Source organism: Scyliorhinus torazame, chromosome 4 (genome assembly GCF_047496885.1).
Source record: "Scyliorhinus torazame isolate Kashiwa2021f chromosome 4, sScyTor2.1, whole genome shotgun sequence".
NCBI lineage: Eukaryota > Metazoa > Chordata > Chondrichthyes > Carcharhiniformes > Scyliorhinidae > Scyliorhinus > Scyliorhinus torazame.
The window spans coordinates 72,350,310-72,373,826 of record NC_092710.1 but is presented as its reverse complement, the minus strand read 5'-3'; the positions used below and the strand labels follow the sequence as shown (position 1 = coordinate 72,373,826).

Genomic DNA, 23,517 nt, shown 5'->3' with positions numbered 1-23,517 from the left:
AGTTTAAAAAGAGCGGGAGCTGAGAGTCGGAGCGGGGATTCAAAAATAGTGGGAGCTGCGAGTCGGAGCAGAGATTTAAAAAGCACGGGAGCTGCGAGTCGGAGCGGAGATTTAAAAACAGTGGGAGCTGCGAGTCGGAGCGGAGATTTAAAAAGAGTGGGAGCTGCGAGTCTGAGCGGAGATTTAAAAAGCGCGGGATCTGCGAGTCGGAGCAGAGATTTAAAAAGCGCGGGAGCTGCGAGTCGGAGCGGAGATATAAAAAGAGTGGGATCTGCGAGTCGGAGCGGAGATTTAAAAAGAGTGGGAGCTGCGAGTCGGAGCGGAGATTTAAAAAGCGCGGGAGCTGCGAGTCGGAGCGGAGATTTAAAAAGCGCGGGAGCTGCGAGTCGGAGCGGAGATTTAAAAAGCGCGGGAGCTGCGAGTCGGAGCAGAGATTTAAAAAGAGCCGGAGCTGCGAGTCTGAGCGGCGATTTAAAAAGACCGCGGCCTAGTTTCGGGAGCCGTTCGGAGGAGGAGGAGCAGTCTCTGTCAGGTAGGGAACCTGAGAACATCTCAGACCCTCAGAAGGTAAGTAAGTGATTTTTACTCATTTTTACTTTTATTACCTTTTTCAAATTGTGTGTGTCGGGGGGGGGGGGGGGGATGAAACTGAATTGACATCGCAGAAAAGCTGTGACCTGAGTGGCTGGTTGGGAATCTACACTAAATTTAAACAATTAAACATTGGTAACTAATTAAACATAATTACTTAATTATAATTTAGAGGGGTATCTAAGCCAGAGATGGGAGAGTACTATATTTAGATTTCACATTTATGGTAGAAATCTAGTGCTAGGAAACAGATAGTTAACAGTAACTTTAAAAAAACATTTTTTTAAACTTTTAATTTAATTTACTAATTAATTGACGCAATGTCAGTTAGAGGGGTGCAGTGCTCTGACTGTGAGATGTGGCAGGTCCGGGAGGCTTCCAGCGTCCCGATGGCTTCATCTGCAGAAAGTGCACCCAACTGGAGCTCCTCACAGACCGCATGGTTCGGTTGGAGCAGCAATTGGATGCACTTAGGAGCATGCAGGTGGCGGAAAGCGTCATAGATCGCAGTTATATAAATGTGGTCACACCCAAGGTGCAGGCAGAGAAATGGGTGACCACCAGAAAGGGCAGGCAGTCAGTGCAGGAATCCCCTGAGGTTGTCCCCCTCTCGAACAGGTATACCCCTTTGGATACTGTCGGGGGGGATAGGCTATCAGGGGAAAACAGCAGCAACCAGAGCAGTGGCACCATGGCTGGCTCTGATGTTCAGAAGGGAGGGTCAAAGCGCAGAAGAGCAATAGTAATAGGGGACTCTATAGTCAGGGGCACAGATAGGCACTTCTGTGGACGTGAAAGAGACTCCAGGATGGTATGTTGCCTCCCTGGTGCCAGGGTCCAGGATGTCTCCGAACGGGTAGAGGGCATCCTGAAGGGGGAGGGCAAACAGGCAGAGGTCGTTGTACATATTGGTACTAACGACATAGGCAGGAAGGGGCATGAGGTCCTGCAGCAGGAGTTCAGGGAGCTAGGCAGAAAGTTAAAAGACAGGACCTGTAGGGTTGTAATCTCGGGATTACTCCCTGTGCCACATGCCAGTGAGGCTAGAAATAGGAAGATAGAGCAGCTAAACACGTGTCTAATCAGCTGGTGTAGGAGGGAGGGTTTCCGTTATCTGGACCTCTGGGAGCTCTTCCGGGGCAGGTGTGACCTATATAAGGACGGGTTGCATCTAAACTGGAGAGGCATAAATATCCTGGCTGCGAGGTTTTCTAGTGTCACACGGGAGGGTTTAAACTAGTATGGCAGGGGGGTGGGCACGGGAGCAATAGGTCAGAAGGTGAGAGCACTGTGGGAGACCTAGGGAATAGGGACAGTGGGGCTCTGAGGCAGAGCAGACAGGGAGAAGTTGCTGAACACAGCGGATCTGGTGGCCTGAAGTGCGTATGTTTTAATGCAAGAAGTATTACGGGTAAGGCAGATGAATTTAGAGCTTGGATGAGTACTTGGAACTATGATGTTGTTGCCATTACAGAGACCTGGTTGAGGGAAGGGCAGGATTGGCAGCTAAGCGTTCCAGGATTTAGATGTTTCAGGTGGGATAGAGGAGGATGTAAAAGGGGTGGCGGAGTTGCGCTAGTGGTTAGGGAGAATATCACAGCTGTACTGCGGGAGGACACCTCAGAGGGCAGTGAGGCTATATGGGTAGAGATCAGGAATAAGAAGGGTGCAGTCACAATGTTGGGGGTTTACTACAGGCCTCCCAACAGCCAGCAGGAGATAGAGGAGCAGATAGGTAGACAGATTTTGGAAAAGTGTAAAAACAGGGTTGTGGTGATGGGAGACTTCAACTTCGCCAATATTGGCTGGGACTCACTTAGTGCCAGGGGCTTAGACGGGGCAGAGTTTGTAAGGAGCATCCAGGAGGGCTTCTTAAAACAATATGTAGACAGTCCAACTAGGGAAGGGGTGATACTGGACCTGGTATTGGGGAATGAGCCCGGCCAGGTGGTAGAAGTTTCAGTAGGGGGGCATTTCGGGAACAGTGACCACAATTCAGTAATTTTAAAGTGCTGGTGGACAAGGATAAGAGTGGTCCTAGGATGAATGTGCTAAATTGGGGGAAGGCTAATTATAACAATATTAGGCGGGAACTGAAGAACCTAGATTGGGGGCGGATGTTTGAGGGCAAATCAACATCTGATATGTGGGAGGCTTTCAAGTGTCAGTTGAAAGGAATTCAGGACCGGCATGTTCCTGTGAGGAAGAAGGATAAATACGGCAATTTTCGGGAACCTTGGATAACGAGAGATATTGTAGGCCTCGTCAAAAAGAAAAAGGAGGCATTTGTCAGGGCTAAAAGGCTGGGAACAGACGAAGCCTGTGTGGAATATAAGGAAAGTAGGAACAAACATAAGCAAGGAGTCAGGAGGGCTAGAAGGGGTCACGAAAAGTCATTGGCAAATAGGGTTAAGGAAAATCCGAAGGCTTTTTACACGTACATAAAAAGCAAGAGGGTAGCCAGGGAAAGGGTTGGCCCACTGAAGGATAGGCAAGGGAATCTATGTGTGGAGCCAGAGGAAATGGGCGAGGTACTAAATGAATACTTTGCATCAGTATTCACCAAAGAGAAGGAATTGGTAGATGTTGAGTCTGGAGAAAGGTGTGTAGATAGCCTGGGTCACATTGAGATCCAAAAAGACGAGGTGTTGGGCGTCTTAAAAAATATTAAGGTAGATAAGTCCCCAGGGCCTGATGGGATCTACCCCAGACTACTGAAGGAGGCTGGAGAGGAAATTGCAGAGGCCTTGACAGAAATCTTTGGATCCTCACTGTCTTCAGGTGATGTCCCGGAGGACTTGAGAATAGCTAATGTTGTTCCTCTGTTTAAGAAGGGTAGCAAGGATAATCCAGGGAACTACAGGCAGGTGAGCCTTACTTCAGTGGTAGGGAAATTACTGGAGAGAATTCTTCGAGAGAGGATCTACTCCCATTTGGAAGCAAATGGACGTATTAGTGAGAGGCAGCATGGTTTTGTGAAGGGGAGGTCGTGTCTCACTAACTTGATAGAGTTTTTCGAGGAGGTCACTAAGATGATTGATGCAGGTAGGGCAGTGGATGTTGTCTATATGGACATCAGTAAGGCCTTTGACAAGGTCCCTCATGGTAGACTAGTACAAAAGGTGAAGTCACACGGGATCAGGGGTGAGCTGGCAAGGTGGATACAGAACTGGCTAGGTCATAGAAGGCAGAGAGTAGCAATGGAAGGATGCTTTTCTAATTGGAGGGCTGTGACCAGAGGTGTTCCACAGGGATCAGTGCTGGGACCTTTGCTGTTTGTAGTATATATAAATGATTTGGAGGAAAATGCAATTGGTCTGATGAGTAAGTTTGCAGACGACAAAAAGGTTGGTGGAATTGCGGATCGCGATGAGGACTGTCAGAGGATACAGCAGGATTTAGATTGTTTGGAGACATGGGCGGAGAGATGGCAGATGGAGTTAAATCCGGACAAATGTGAGGTAATGCATTTTGGAAGGTCTAATGCAGGTAGGGAATATACAGTGAATGGTAGAACCCTCAAGAGTATTGAAAGTCAGAGAGATCTAGGTGTACAGGTCCACAGGTCACTGAAAGGTGCAACACAGGTGGAGAAGGTAGTCAAGAAGGCATACAGCATGCTTGCCTTCATTGGCCGGGGCATTGAGTATAAGAATTGGCAAGTCATGTTGCAGCTGTATAGAACCTTAGTTAGGCCACACTTGGAGTATAGTGTTCAATTCTGGTCGCCACACTACCAGAAGGATGTGGAGGCTTTAGAGAGGGTGCAGAAGAGATTTACCAGAATGTTGCCTGGTATGGAGGGCATTAGCTATGAGGAGCGGTTGAATAAACTCGGTTTGTTCTCACTGGAACGACGGAGGTTGAGGGGCGACCTGATAGAGATCTACAAAATTATGAGGGGCATAGACAGAGTGGATAGTCAGAGGCTTTTCTCCAGGGTAGAGGGGTCAATTACTAGGGGGCATAGGTTTAAGGTGAGAGGGGCAAGGTTTAGAGTAGATGTACGAGGCAAGTTTTTTACACAGAGGGTAGTGGGTGCCTGGAACTCGCTACCGGAGGAGGTGGTGGAAGCAGGGGCGATAGTGACATTTAAGGGGCATCTTGACATATACATGAATAGGATGGAAATAGAGGGATACGGACCCAGGAAGTGTAGAAGATTGTAGTTTAGTCGGGCAGCATTGTCGGCACGGGCTTGGAGGGCTGAAGGGCCTGTTCCTGTGCTGTACATTTCTTTGTGTCAGTATTGAGGGGTGCCGCACGGTCAGAGGGTCAGTTCTGAGTGAGTGCTGTACTGTCAGAGGGCCCGTACTGAGGGAGTGCTGCACTGTCAGAGGGTCAGTACTGAGGGAGTGCTGCACTGTCAGAGGGCCCGTACTGAGGGAGTGCTGCACTGTCAGAGGGTCAGTACTGAGGGAATGCTGCACTGTCAGAGGATCAGTACTGAGGGAGCGCTGCACTGTCAGAGGGTCAGTGCTGAGGGAGTGCCGCACTGTCAGAGGGTCAGTACTGAGGGAGTGCCGCACTGTCAGAGTGTCAGTACTGAGGGAGTGCGGCACTGTCAGAGAGTCAGTACTGAGGGAGTGCTGCACTGTCAGAGGGTCAGGAATGAGGGAGCGCTGCATTGTCAGAGGGTCAGTACTGAGGGAGTGCTGCACTGTCAGAGGATCAGTACTGAGGGAGCGCTGCACTGTCAGAGGGTCAGGAATGAGGGAGCGCTGCATTGTCAGAGGGTCAGTACTGAGGGAGTGCTGCACTGTCAGAGGGTCAGTAATGAGGGAGCGCTGCATTGTCAGAGGGTCAGTACTGAGGGAGTGCTGCACTGTCAGAGGGTCAGTACTGAGGGAGTGCTGCACTGTCAGAGGGTCAGTACTGAGGGAGTGCTGCACTGTCAGACGGTCAGTACTGAGGGAGCGCTGCACTGTCAGAGGGTCAGTGCTGAGGGAGTGCCGCACTGTCAGAGGGTCAGAACTGAGGGAGTGCCGCACTGTCAGAGTGTCAGTACTGAGGGAGTGCGGCACTGTCAGAGAGTCAGTACTGAGGGAGTGCTGCACTGTCAGAGGGTCAGGAATGAGGGAGCGCTGCATTGTCAGAGGGTCAGTACTGAGGGAGTGCTGCACTATCAGAGGATCAGTACTGAGGGAGTGCCGCACTGTCAGAGGGCCAGTACTGAGGGAGCGCTGCACTGTCAGAGGGTCAGTACTGAGGGAGTGCCACACTGTCAGAGGGTCAGTACTGAGGGAGTGCTGCACTGTCAGAGGGTCAGTAATGAGGGAGCGCTGCATTGTCAGAGGGTCAGTACTGAGGGAGTGCTGCACTGTCAGAGGGTCAGTACTGAGGGAGTGCTGCACTGTCAGAGGGCCAGTACTGAGGGAGTGCCGCACTGCCAGAGGGTCAGTACTGAAGGAATGCTGCACTGTCAGAGGGTCAGTACTGAGGGAGTGCTGCACTGTCAGAGGGTCAGGAATGAGGGAGCGCTGCATTGTCAGAGGGTCAGTACTGAGGGAGTGCTGCACTATCAGAGGATCAGTACTGAGGGAGTGCCGCACTGTCAGAGGGCCAGTACTGAGGGAGTGCCGCACTGTCAGAGGGTCAGTACTGAGGGAATGCTGCACTGTCAGAGGGTAAGTACTGAGGGAATGCTGCACTATCAGAGGGTCAGTACTGAGGGAGTGCTGCTCTGTCAGAGGGTCAGTACTGAGGCAGTGCTGCACTGTCAGAGGGTCAGTACTGAGGCAGTGCTGCACTGTCAGAGGGTCAATACTGAGGGAATGCTGCACTGTCAGAGTGTCAGTACTGAGGGAGTGCTGCTCTGTCAGAGGGTCAGTACTGAGGCAGTGCTGCACTGTCAGAGGGTCAGTACTGAGGGAGTGCTGCACTGTCAGAGGGTCAGTACTGAGGGAGTACCTCACTGTCAGAGGGTCAGTACTGAGGTAGCGTCGACACTAATAAAATGTTTATTATTATTCAAAGCTGAAGATAGGAGGACATGTTTAAGGGGAGGGGTCGGGGAGTAAAATAGGTCTGTGATAGGTGGGAGCTGGGAGGGATTGCCCAATGATGTCATGCGCACAAGACAGGGGCAGTGTTAACGACAGTGTTCAGGACTAGAGAAGGTGCCAATAGTGGCAGAAAGGTAAGATGGCAGAAACGGAGGGGATGGGGTGAGGGGGGTTGTTTATTCCAGACTATATTTTGGGTAGTGAAGGAATGAGGGACAATGCAGGAAAGGAGAGTTGTGGTAGGTTAGGGATGGTCAGGGACAGAAAGATTCAAAAAGGCTGATGGATCGCTGACCGCTCGGTCTCGGGACTGGGAATTCAGGAGGGTGGGTGTTGCACAAAAGCAAAACACTGCGGATGCCGGAGGTTTCCGATCAAAGTGAAAATGCTGGACATGCTCAGCTGGCCTGGCCGTATCGGTGCAAAGAGAGCAACAGAGTTCACGGTTTAGGTTGACTTGCGTGATCAAAATAGAAGATAATAGGGAAATGGAGTTTGGTGGAATGGACACAGACTGGCTTCCTTGTATTCCTGTCTACATTCGTACGAAAAGGCACAACAGAAATGGACATCTTTCCCCCACCTTGCTGCCTCTCCAGAGATGCCGGGAAGGGGGCTGCAGACAAGGAGATTGTGATATTCCCGCCCCAAACCCCACTGACACCGTCCCCCACGACTCTCTGAGCATCTCAGACACTCCAAGGGCAGATACTTGCCGACAGCAGGAAACCTGGTGGTTTTATTCAGCTTCCTCCCAGCCTGGTTCACAAGTAAGCAAATGGAAACCGAGAGAGAGAGAGGCTGACTGAGGCAGAGAGAGAGAAACAGGAGAAAATATCGAGAACAAAATAATGGGAGAGAGAAAAGGAGAGAGTGAGAAAAGTGGGAGAGAGAGAAAAGTGGAATGGAGAGAAAAGGAAAGTGGGAGAGAGAGAAAAGTGGAATGGAGAGAAAAGGAAAGGGGGAGATGAGAAAAGTGGGAGAGAGAGAAAAGTGGGACGGAGAGGAAAAGGGGAGAGAGAAAGGGGGAGAGAAAGAGAAAAGGGAAAAGGGGGAGAGAAAAGGGGAGAGAGAAAGGGGGAAGAGAGAGAGAAAGTGGAAAAGGGGGAGAGAAAAGGGGAGAGAAAGGGGAAAAGGGGGAGAGAAAAGGGAGCAAGAGAAAGGGGAGAGGGAGGGAGCGAGAGAGGGAAGCTAAGGAATGACAGAGATGGAAAGAGCCAGAGGGAAGGGGCTGATAAACTGGGAGTTGACGAGTGGATGGACAGGGCTCGGGGTGAGGAAGACAGGGTGTTGTTCCTGTCTCGCCGCTCTGACAGCGAGCAGGCAGTGGGAGAAGCTCTGGCGAAGGCACGTTCAAGGCTGCTGACAGGATGAGTGAGACAGGAATCCAACAACAGGTTCTTACCGGCAGACAAGAGAGGCAGCAGGAGGAAAAACCGGGCACTGGGACGACAAGCTGCCATTTTACCCCCACCAGATCCGTCCCGGGACAGGACAGGCTGCAACCCAGCACCGGAGAAGGAAGTGAAAATGCGGAGATTGGAACGTCACACCTCGGAACCTTTTAATAGGCGGGGTTGGTAAAGGGGTAGGTCACTCCCACAGTCGTAGCACCGACATCCTGTGCAATCTTCCAGAAATACACCCTGGGAAGGCTGTGGCATAGTAGTGTTGTCATTGGACTGGTACAGCACAGACGCAGAGTAATGTTCTGGGGACCCAGCTTCAAATCTGTGAGATTTGAATGTGTGCTCACAATCACTGACGCTGAGGACAAAAATACTAGAAGCAAGTTAGAGTTTTATTTATCCTTATACAAGTCTGCAGAGTCGGGTGCCTCCTAGGCAGGAGCACATCAAATAGCTTGTTTCGTCTGTTTATATACACTTTATTCGTTTATCATTCTCCTGCCCTCTCCTCCTGATTGGATCAGGTTTCACTGAGGTTCACATTCTTCCTTATACGCCTTCATCATACATTATATATCAGTATTCACGCTTCATCATACATGACATATCAGTATTCACGCTTCATCATACTTTATATATCAGTATTCACGCTTCATCATACATTATATATCAGTATTCACGCTTCATCATACATTATATATCAGTATTCATGCTTCATCATACATTATATATCAGTATTCACGCTTCATCATACATTATATATCAGTATTCACGCTTCATCATACATTATATATCAGTATTCATGCTTCATCATACATTATATATCAGTATTCACGCTTCATCATACATTATATATCAGTATTCACGCTTCATCATACATTATATATCAGTATTCATGCTTCATCATACATTATATATCAGTATTCACGCTTCATCATACTTTATATATCAGTATTCACGCTTCATCATACATTATATATCAGTATTCACGCTTCATCATACATTATATATCAGTATTCACGCTTCATCATACATTACATATCAGTATTCACGCTTCATCATACATTATATATCAGTATTCACGCTTCATCATACTTTATATATCAGTATTCACGCTTCATCATACATTATATATCAGTATTCACGCTTCATCATACATTATATATCAGTATTCACGCTTCATCATACATTATATATCAGTTTTCACGCTTCATCATACTTTATATATCAGTATTCACGCTTCATCATACATTATATATCAGTATTCACGCTTCATCATACATTATATATCAGTATTCACGCTTCATCATACATTATATATCAGTATTCATGCTTCATCATACATTATATATCAGTATTCATGCTTCATCATACATTATATATCAGTATTCACGCTTCATCATATATTATATATCAGTATTCACGCTTCATCATACATTATATATCAGTATTCATGCTTCATCATACATTACATATCAGTATTCACGCTTCATCATACATTACATATCAGTATTCACGCTTCATCATACATTATATATCAGTATTCATGCTTCATCATACATTATATATCAGTATTCACGCTTCATCATACATTACATATCAGTATTCACGCTTCATCATACATTATATATCAGTATTCATGCTTCATCATACATTATATATCAGTATTCACGCTTCATCATACATTACATATCAGTATTCACGCTTCATCATACATTATATATCAGTATTCATGCTTCATCATACATTATATATCAGGATTCACGCTTCATCATACATTATATATCAGTATTCATGCTTCATCACACATTATATATCAGTATTCATGCTTCATCATACATTATATATCAGTATTCACGCTTCATCATACATTATATATCAGTGTTCATGCTTCATCATACATTATATATCAGTATTCATGCTTCATCATACATTATATATCAGTATTCATGCTTCATCATACATTACATATCAGTATTCACGCTTCATCATACATTACATATCAGTATTCATGCTTCATCATACATTATATATCAGTATTCACGCTTCATCATACATTATATATCAGTATTCATGCTTCATCATACATTATATATCAGTATTCACGCTTCATCATACATTATATATCAGTATTCACGCTTCATCATACATTATATATCAGTATTCATGCTTCATCATACATTATATATCAGTATTCACGCTTCATCATACATTATATATCAGTATTCACGCTTCATCATACATTACATATCAGTATTCATGCGTCATCATACATTATATATCAGTATTCACGCTTCATCATACATTATATATCAGTATTCACGCTTCATCATACATTACATATCAGTATTCATGCTTCATCATACATTATATATCAGTATTCATGCTTCATCATACATTACATATTAGTATTCACGCTTCATCATACATTACATATCAGTATTCATGCTTCATCATACATTATATATCAGTATTCATGCTTCATCATACATTACATATCAGTATTCACGCTTCATCATACATTACATATCAGTATTCATGCTTCATCATATATTATATATCAGTATTCATGCTTCATCATACATTATATATCAGTATTCACGCTTCATCATACATTATATATCAGTATTCACGCATCATCATACATTATATATCAGTATTCACGCTTCATCATACATTATATATCAGTATTCATGCTTCATCATACATTATATATCAGTATTCACGCTTCATCATACATTACATATCAGTATTCATGCTTCATCATACATTATATATCAGTATTCACGCTTCATCATACATGAAATATCAGTATTCATGCTTCATCATACATTATATATCAGTATTCACGCTTCATCATATATTATATATCAGTATTCACGCTTCATCATACATTATATATCAGTATTCACGCTTCATCATACATTATATATCAGTATTCACGTTTCATGATACATTACATATCAGTATTCATGCTTCATCATACATTATATATCAGTATTCATGCTTCATCATACATTATATATCAGTATTCATGCTTCATCATACATTATATATCATTATTCATGCTTCATCATACATTATATATCAGTATTCATGCTTCATCAAACATTATATATCAGTTTTCATGCTTCATCATACATTATATATCAGTATTCACGCTTCATCATACATTATATATCAGTATTCACGCTTCATCATACATTATATATCAGTATTCATGCTTCATCATACATTACATATCAGTATTCATGCTTCATCATACATTATATATCAGTATTCATGCTTCATCATACATTATATATCAGTATTCACGCTTCATCATACATTATATATCAGTATTCATGCTTCATCATACATTATATATCAGTATTCATGCTTCATCATACATTATATATCAGTATTCATGCTTGATCATACATTACATATCAGTATTCATGCTTCATCATACATTATATATCAGTATTCATGCTTCATCATACATTACATATCAGTATTCACGCTTCATCATACATTATATATCAGTATTCATGCTTCATCATACATTATATATCAGTATTCATGCTTCATCAGACATTATATATCAGTATTCATGCTTCATCATACATTACATATCAGTATTCATGCTTCATCATACATTATATATCAGTATTCATGCTTCATAATACATTACATATCAGTATTCACGCTTCATCATACATTATATATCAGTATTCACGCTTCATCATACATTATATATCAGTATTCATGCTTCATCATACATTATATATCAGTATTCACGCTTCATCATACATTATATATCAGTATTCACGCTTCATCATACATTACATATCAGTATTCATGCTTCATCATACATTATATATCAGTATTCACGCTTCATCATACATTATATATCAGTATTCACGCTTCATCATACATTATATATCAGTGTTCATGCTTCATCATACATTATATATCAGTATTCATGCTACATCATACATTATATATCAGTATTCATGCTTCATCATACATTACATATCAGTATTCACGCTTCATCATACATTACATATCAGTATTCATGCTTCATCATACATTACATATCAGTATTCACGCTTCATCATACATTATATATCAGTATTCACGCTTCATCATACATTATATATCAGTATTCACGCTTCATCATACATTATATATCAGTATTCACGCTTCATCATACATTATATATCAGTATTCATGCTTCATCATACATTATATATCAGTATTCACGCTTCATCATACATTATATATCAGTATTCACGCTTCATCATACATTACATATCAGTATTCATGCTTCATCATACATTATATATCAGTATTCACGCTTCATCATACATTATATATCAGTATTCACGCTTCATCATACATTACATATCAGTATTCATGCTTCATCATACATTATATATCAGTATTCATGCTTCATCATACATTACATATCAGTATTCACGCTTCATCATACATTACATATCAGTATTCATGCTTCATCATACATTATATATCAGTATTCATGCTTCATCATACATTACATATCAGTATTCACGCTTCATCATACATTATATATCAGTATTCACGCTTCATCATATATTATATATCAGTATTCACGCTTCATCATACATTATATATCAGTATTCACGCTTCATCATACATTATATATCAGTATTCACGTTTCATGATACATTACATATCAGTATTCATGCTTCATCATACATTATATATCAGTATTCATGCTTCATCATACATTATATATCAGTATTCATGCTTCATCATACATTATATATCATTATTCATGCTTCATCATACATTATATATCAGTATTCATGCTTCATCAAACATTATATATCAGTTTTCATGCTTCATCATACATTATATATCAGTATTCACGCTTCATCATACATTATATATCAGTATTCACGCTTCATCATACATTATATATCAGTATTCATGCTTCATCATACATTACATATCAGTATTCATGCTTCATCATACATTATATATCAGTATTCATGCTTCATCATACATTATATATCAGTATTCACGCTTCATCATACATTATATATCAGTATTCATGCTTCATCATACATTATATATCAGTATTCATGCTTCATCATACATTATATATCAGTATTCATGCTTGATCATACATTACATATCAGTATTCATGCTTCATCATACATTATATATCAGTATTCATGCTTCATCATACATTACATATCAGTATTCACGCTTCATCATACATTATATATCAGTATTCATGCTTCATCATACATTATATATCAGTATTCATGCTTCATCAGACATTATATATCAGTATTCATGCTTCATCATACATTACATATCAGTATTCATGCTTCATCATACATTATATATCAGTATTCATGCTTCATAATACATTACATATCAGTATTCACGCTTCATCATACATTATATATCAGTATTCACGCTTCATCATACATTATATATCAGTATTCATGCTTCATCATACATTATATATCAGTATTCACGCTTCATCATACATTATATATCAGTATTCACGCTTCATCATACATTACATATCAGTATTCATGCTTCATCATACATTATATATCAGTATTCACGCTTCATCATACATTATATATCAGTATTCACGCTTCATCATACATTATATATCAGTGTTCATGCTTCATCATACATTATATATCAGTATTCATGCTACATCATACATTATATATCAGTATTCATGCTTCATCATACATTACATATCAGTATTCACGCTTCATCATACATTACATATCAGTATTCATGCTTCATCATACATTACATATCAGTATTCACGCTTCATCATACATTATATATCAGTATTCACGCTTCATCATACATTATATATCAGTATTCACGCTTCATCATACATTATATATCAGTATTCACGCTTCATCATACATTATATATCAGTATTCATGCTTCATCATACATTATATATCAGTATTCACGCTTCATCATACATTATATATCAGTATTCACGCTTCATCATACATTACATATCAGTATTCATGCTTCATCATACATTATATATCAGTATTCACGCTTCATCATACATTATATATCAGTATTCACGCTTCATCATACATTACATATCAGTATTCATGCTTCATCATACATTATATATCAGTATTCATGCTTCATCATACATTACATATCAGTATTCACGCTTCATCATACATTACATATCAGTATTCATGCTTCATCATACATTATATATCAGTATTCATGCTTCATCATACATTACATATCAGTATTCACGCTTCATCATACATTATATATCAGTATTCATGCTTCATCATACATTATATATCAGTATTCACGCTTCATCATACATTATATATCAGTATTCATGCTTCATCATACATTACATATCAGTATTCATGCTTCATCATACATTATATATCAGTGTTCACGCTTCATCATACATTATATGTCAGTATTCATGCTTCATCATACATTATATATCAGTATTCACGCTTCATCATACATTACATATCAGTATTCATGCTTCATCATACATTATATATCAGTATTCACGCTTCATCATACATGAAATATCAGTATTCATGCTTCATCATACATTATATATCAGTATTCACGCTTCATCATAAATTATATATCAGTATTCACGCTTCATCATACATTATATATCAGTATTCACGCTTCATCATACATTATATATCAGTATTCACGCTTCTTCATACATTATATATCAGTATTCATGCTTCATCATACATTATATATCAGTATTCACATTTCATCATACATTACATATCAGTATTCATGCTTCATCATACATTATATATCAGTATTCATGCTTCATCATACATTATATATCAGTATTCATGCTTCATCATACATTATATATCATTATTCATGCTTCATCATACATTATATATCAGTATTCATGCTTCATCAAACATTATATATCAGTATTCATGCTTCATCATACATTATATATCAGTATTCACGCTTCATCATACATTATATATCAGTATTCACGCTTCATCATACATTATATATCAGTATTCATGCTTCTTCATGCATTACATATCAGTATTCACGCTTCATCATACATTATATATCAGTATTCATGCTTCATCATACATTATATATCAGTATTCACGCTTCATCATACATTATATATCAGTATTCATGCTTCATCATACATTATATATCAGTATTCATGCTTCATCATACATTATATATCAGTATTCATGCTTCATCATACATTACATATCAGTATTCATGCTTCATCATACATTATATATCAGTATTCATGCTTCATCATACATTACATATCAGTATTCACGCTTCATCATACATTATATATCAGTATTCACGCTTCATCATACATTATATATCAGTATTCATGCTTCATCATACATTATATATCAGTATTCACGCTTCATCATACATTATATATCAGTATTCACGCTTCATCATATATTACATATCAGTATTCATGCTTCATCATACATTATATATCAGTATTCACGCTTCATCATACATTATATATCAGTATTCACGCTTCATCATACATTATATATCAGTGTTCATGCTTCATCATACATTATATATCAGTATTCATGCTTCATCATACATTATATATCAGTATTCATGCTTCATCATACATTACATATCAGTATTCACGCTTCATCATACATTACATATCAGTATTCATGCTTCATCATACATTATATATCAGTATTCACGCTTCATCATACATTATATATCAGTATTCATGCTTCATCATACATTATATATCAGTATTCACGCTTCATCATACATTATATATCAGTATTCACGCTTCATCATACATTACATATCAGTATTCATGCTTCATCATACATTATATATCAGTATTCACGCTTCATCATACATTATATATCAGTATTCATGCTTCATCATACATTACATATCAGTATTAACGCTTCATCATACATTACATATCAGTATTCATGCTTCATCATACATTATATATCAGTATTCATGCTTCATCATACATTATATATCAGTATTCACGCTTCATCATACATTATATATCAGTATTCACGCTTCATCATACATTACATATCAGTATTCACGCTTCATCATACATTATATATCAGTATTCACGCTTCATCATACATTATATATCAGTATTCATGCTTCATCATATATTATATATCAGTATTCACGCTTCATCATACATTATATATCAGTATTCACGTTTCATCATACATTATATATCAGTATTCACGCTTCATCATACATTATATATCAGTATTCACGCTTCATCATACATTATATATCAGTATTCATGCTTCATCATACATTATATATCAGTATTCATGCTTCATCATACATTATATATCAGTATTCATGCTTCATCATACATTATATATCAGTATTCACGCTTCATCATACATTACATATCAGTATTCATGCTTCATCATACATTATATATCAGTATTCACGCTTCATCATACATTACATATCAGTATTCATTCTTCATCATTCATTATATATATGTATTCACGCTTCATCATACATTATATATCAGTATTCACGCTTCATCATACATTATATATCAGTATTCATGCTTCATCATACATTATATATCAGTATTCACGCATCATCATACATTATATATCAGTATTCACGCTTCATCATACATTATATATCAGTATTCATGCTTCATCATACATTATATATCAGTATTCACGCTTCATCATACATTATATATCAGTATTCATGCTTCATCATACATTATATATCAGTATTCACGCTTCATCATACATTATGTATCATTATTCAGGCTTCATCATACATTATATATCAGTATTCATGCTTCATCATACATTATATATCAGTATTCACGCTTCATCATACATTATATATCAGTATTCACGCTTCATCATACATTATATATCAGTATTCATGCTTCATCATATATTATATATCAGTATTCACGCTTCATCATACATTATATATCAGTATTCATGCTTCATCATACATTATATATCAGTATTCATGCTTCATCATACATTATATATCAGTATTCATGCTTCATCATACATTACATATCAGTATTCACGCTTCATCATACATTATATATCAGTATTCACGCTTCGTCATACATTACATTTCAGTATTCATGCTTCATCATACATTATATATCAGTATTCACGCTTCATCATACATTATATATCAGTATTCATGCTTCCTCATACATTATATATCAGTATTCACGCTTCATCATACATTATATATCAGTATTCATGCTTCATCATACATTACATATCAGTATTCATGCTTCATCATACATTACATATCAGTATTCACGCTTCATCATACATTATATATCAGTATTCACGCTTCATCATACATTATATATCAGTATTCACGCTTCATCATACATTATATATCAGTATTCATGCTTCATCATACATTATATATCAGTATTCATGCTTCATCATACATTATATATCAGTATTCATGCTTCATCATACATTATATATCAGTATTCATGCTTCATCATACATTACATATCAGTATTCACGCTTCATCATACATTACATATCAGTATTCATGCTGCATCATACATTACATATCAGTATTCATGCTTCATCATACATTATATATCAGTATTCATGCTTCATCATACATTATATATCAGTATTCATGCTTCATCATACATTACATATCAGTATGCCTGCTTCATCATACATTATATATCAGTATTCATGCTTCATCATACATTATATATCAGTATTCATGCTTCATCATACATTATATATCAGTATGCATGCTTCATCATACATTATATATCAGTATTCATGCTTCATCATACATTATATATCAGTATTCACGCTTCATCATACATTATATATCAGTATTCACGCTTCATCATACATTATATATCAGTATTCATGCTTCATCATACATTATATATCAGTATTCACGCTTCATTATACATTATATATCAGTATTCACGCTTCATCATATATTATATATCAGTATTCATGCTTCATCATACATTACATATCAGTATTCACGCTTCATCATACATTATATATCAGTATTCATGCTTCATCATACATTATATATCAGTATTCATGCTTCATCATACATTATATATCAGTATTCATGCTTCATCATACATTACATATCAGTATGCCTGCTTCATCATACATTACATATCAGTATTCATGCTTCATCATACATTATATATCAGTATTCATGCTTCATCATACATTATATATCAGTATTCATGCTTCATCATACATTACATATCAGTATTCATGCTTCATCATACATTATATATCAGTATTCATGCTTCATCATACATTACATATCAGTATTCACGCTTCATCATACATTATATATCAGTATTCACGCTTCATCATACATTATATATCAGTATTCATGCTTCATCATACATTATATATCAGTATTCACGCTTCATCATACATTATATATCAGTATTCACGCTTCATCATATATTACATATCAGTATTCATGCTTCATCATACATTATATATCAGTATTCACGCTTCATCATACATTATATATCAGTATTCACGCTTCATCATACATTATATATCAGTGTTCATGCTTCATCATACATTATATATCAGTATTCATGCTTCATCATACATTATATATCAGTATTCATGCTTCATCATACATTACATATCAGTATTCACGCTTCATCATACATTACATATCAGTATTCATGCTTCATCATACATTATATATCAGTATTCACGCTTCATCATACATTATATATCAGTATTCATGCTTCATCATACATTATATATCAGTATTCACGCTTCATCATACATTATATATCAGTATTCACGCTTCATCATACATTACATATCAGTATTCACGCTTCATCATACATTATATATCAGTATTCACGCTTCATCATACATTATATATCAGTATTCACGCTTCATCATACATTACATATCAGTATTCATGCTTCATCATACATTATATATCAGTATTCATGCTTCATCATACATTACATATCAGTATTAACGCTTCATCATACATTACATATCAGTATTCATGCTTCATCATACATTATATATCAGTATTCATGCTTCATCATACATTATATATCAGTATTCACGCTTCATCATACATTATATATCAGTATTCACGCTTCATCATACATTACATATCAGTATTCACGCTTCATCATACATTATATATCAGTATTCACGCTTCATCATACATTATATATCAGTATTCATGCTTCATCATATATTATATATCAGTATTCACGCTTCATCATACATTATATATCAGTATTCACATTTCATCATACATTATATATCAGTATTCACGCTTCATCATACATTATATATCAGTATTCACGCTTCATCATACATTATATATCAGTATTCATGCTTCATCATACATTATATATCAGTATTCATGCTTCATCATACATTATATATCAGTATTCATGCTTCATCATACATTATATATCAGTATTCACGCTTCATCATACATTACATATCAGTATTCATGCTTCATCATACATTATATATCAGTATTCACGCTTCATCATACATTACATATCAGTATTCATTCTTCATCATTCATTATATATATGTATTCACGCTTCATCATACATTATATATCAGTATTCACGCTTCATCATACATTATATATCAGTATTCACGCTTCATCATACATTATATATCAGTATTCACGCATCATCATACATTATATATCAGTATTCACGCTTCATCATACATTATATATGAGTATTCACGCTTCATTATACATTATATATCAGTATTCACGCTTCATCATACATTATATATCAGTATTCATGCTTCATCATACATTATATATCAGTATTCACGCTTCATCATACATTATGTATCATTATTCAGGCTTCATCATACATTATATATCAGTATTCATGCTTCATCATACATTATATATCAGTATTCACGCTTCATCATACATTATATATCAGTATTCACGCTTCATCATACATTATATATCAGTATTCATGCTTCATCATATATTATATATCAGTATTCACGCTTCATCATACATTATATATCAGTATTCATGCTTCATCATACATTATATATCAGTATTCATGCTTCATCATACATTATATATCAGTATTCATGCTTCATCATACATTATATATCAGTATTCACGCTTCATCATACATTATATATCAGTATTCACGCTTCGTCATACATTACATTTCAGTATTCATGCTTCATCATACATTATATATCAGTATTCACGCTTCATCATACATTATATATCAGTATTCATGCTTCCTCATACATTATATATCAGTATTCACGCTTCATCATACATTATATATCAGTATTCATGCTTCATCATACATTACATATCAGTATTCATGCTTCATCATACATTACATATCAGTATTCACGCTTCATCATACATTATATATCAGTATTCACGCTTCATCATACATTATATATCAGTATTCACGCTTCATCATACATTATATATCAGTATTCATGCTTCATCATACATTATATATCAGTATTCATGCTTCATCATACATTATATATCAGTATTCATGCTTCATCATACATTATATATCAGTATTCATGCTTCATCATACATTACATATCAGTATTCACGCTTCATCATACATTACATATCAGTATTCATGCTTCATCATACATTACATATCAGTATTCATGCTTCATCATACATTATATATCAGTATTCATGCTTCATCATACATTATATATCAGTATTCATGCTTCATCATACATTACATATCAGTATGCCTGCTTCATCATACATTATATATCAGTATTCATGCTTCATCATACATTATATATCAGTATTCATGCTTCATCATACATTATATATCAGTATGCATGCTTCATCATACATTATATATCAGTATTCATGCTTCATCATACATTATATATCAGTATTCACGCTTCAACATACATTATATATCAGTATTCACGCTTCATCATACATTATATATCAGTATTCATGCTTCATCATACATTATATATCAGTATTCACGCTTCATTATACATTATATATCAGTATTCACGCTTCATCATATATTATATATCAGTATTCATGCTTCATCATACATTACATATCAGTATTCACGCTTCATCATACATTATATATCAGTATTCATGCTTCATCATACATTATATATCAGTATTCATGCTTCATCATACATTATATATCAGTATTCACGCTTCATCATACATTATATATCAGTATTCACGCTTCATCATACATTATATATCAGTATTCATGCTTCATCATACATTACATATCAGTATTCACGCTTCATCATACATTATATATCAGTATTCACGCTTCATCATACATTACATATCAGTATTCACGCTTCATCATACATTATATATCAGTATTCACGCTTCATCATACATTATATATCAGTATTCATGCTTCATCATACATTATATATCAGTATTCACGCTTCATCATACATTATATATCAGTATTCATGCTTCATCATACATTATATATCAGTATTCATGCTTCATCATACATTATATATCAGTATTCACGCTTCATCATACATTATATATCAGTATTCATGCTTCATCATACATTATATATCAGTATTCACGCTTCATCATACATTATATATCAGTATTCACGCTTCATCATACATTATATATCAGTATTCACGCTTCATCATACATTATATATCAGTATTCATGCTTCATCATACATTATATATCAGTATACACGCTTCATCATACATTATATATCAGTATTCATGCTTCATCATACATTATATATCAGTATTCACGCTTCATCATACATTATATATCAGTATCCACGCTTCATCATACATTATATATCAGTATTCACGCTTCATCATACATTATATATCAGTATTCACGCTTCATCATACATTAAATATCAGTATTCATGCTTCATCATATATTATATATCAGTATTCACGCTTCATCTTACATTATATATCAGTATTCATGCTTCATCATACATTATATATCAGTATTCACGCTTCATCATACATTATATATCAGTATTCACGTTTCATCATACATTATATATCAGTATTCACGCTTCATCATACATTATATATCAGTATTCACGCTTCATCATACATTATATATCAGTATTCATGCTTCATCATACATTATATATCAGTATTCACGCTTCATCATACATTATATATCAGTATTCACGCTTCATCATACATTATATATCAGTATTCATGCTTCATCATACATTATATATCAGTATTCACGCTTCATCATACATTATATATCAGTATTCATGCTTCATCATACATTATATATCAGTATTCACGCTTCATCATACATTATATATCATTATTCAGGCTTCATCATACATTATATATCAGTATTCACGCTTCATCATACATTATATATCAGTATTCACGCTTCATCATACATTATATATCAGTATTCACGCTTCATCATACATTACATATCAGTATTCATGCTTCATCATACATTATATATCAGTATTCATGCTTCATCATACATTACATATCAGTATTCACGCTTCATCATACATTACATATCAGTATTCATGCTTCAGCATACATTATATATCAGTATTCACGCTTCATCATACATTATATATCAGTATTCACGCTTCATCATACATTATATATCAGTATTCACGCTTCATCATACATTATATATCAGTATTCACGCTTCATCATACATTACATATCAGTATTCATGCTTCATCATACATTATATATCAGTATTCACGCTTCATCATACATTATATATCAGTATTCACGCTTCATCATACATTACATATCAGTATTCTTGCTTCATCATACATTATATATCAGTATTCACGCTTCATCATACATTACATATCAGTATTCACTCTTCATCATACATTACATATCAGTATTCATGCTTCATCATACATTATATATCAGTATTCACGCTTCATCATACATTATATATCAGTATTCACGCTTCATCATACATTATATATCAGTATTCATGCTTCATCATACATTACATATCAGTATTCATGCTTCATCATACATTACATATCAGTATTCATGCTTCATCATACATTACATATCAGTATTCATGCTTCATCATACATTATATATCAGTATTCACGCTTCATCATACATTACATATCAGTATTCATGCTTCATCATACATTATATATCAGTATTCATGCTTCATCATACATTATATATCAGTATTCATGCTTCATCATACATTATATATCAGTATTCACGCTTCATCATACATTATATATCAGTATTCACGCTTCATCATACATTATATATCAGTATTCATGCTTCATCATACATTATATATCAGTATACACGCTTCATCATACATTATATATCAGTATTCATGCTTCATCATACATTATATATCAGTATTCAAGCTTCATCATACATTATATATCAGTATTCACGCTTCATCATACAT

General features: G+C 36.3%; 1 protein-coding gene across 1 annotated transcript in view; it reads right to left on the bottom strand.

Annotated features, from left to right (window-relative positions):
* LOC140410297 (SLAM family member 5-like) overlaps positions 1–8,086 on the bottom strand; it is a 41,117-nt gene extending 33,031 nt beyond the window's left edge. Inside the window, exon 1 of the mRNA XM_072498276.1 lies at positions 8,002–8,086. Within this exon, the coding sequence (XP_072354377.1) occupies positions 8,002–8,059 (58 nt within the window). The 5' untranslated portion in view covers positions 8,060–8,086. The remainder of the gene's footprint in view (positions 1–8,001) is intronic.
* Positions 8,087–23,517: the final 15,431 nt, after the last annotated feature.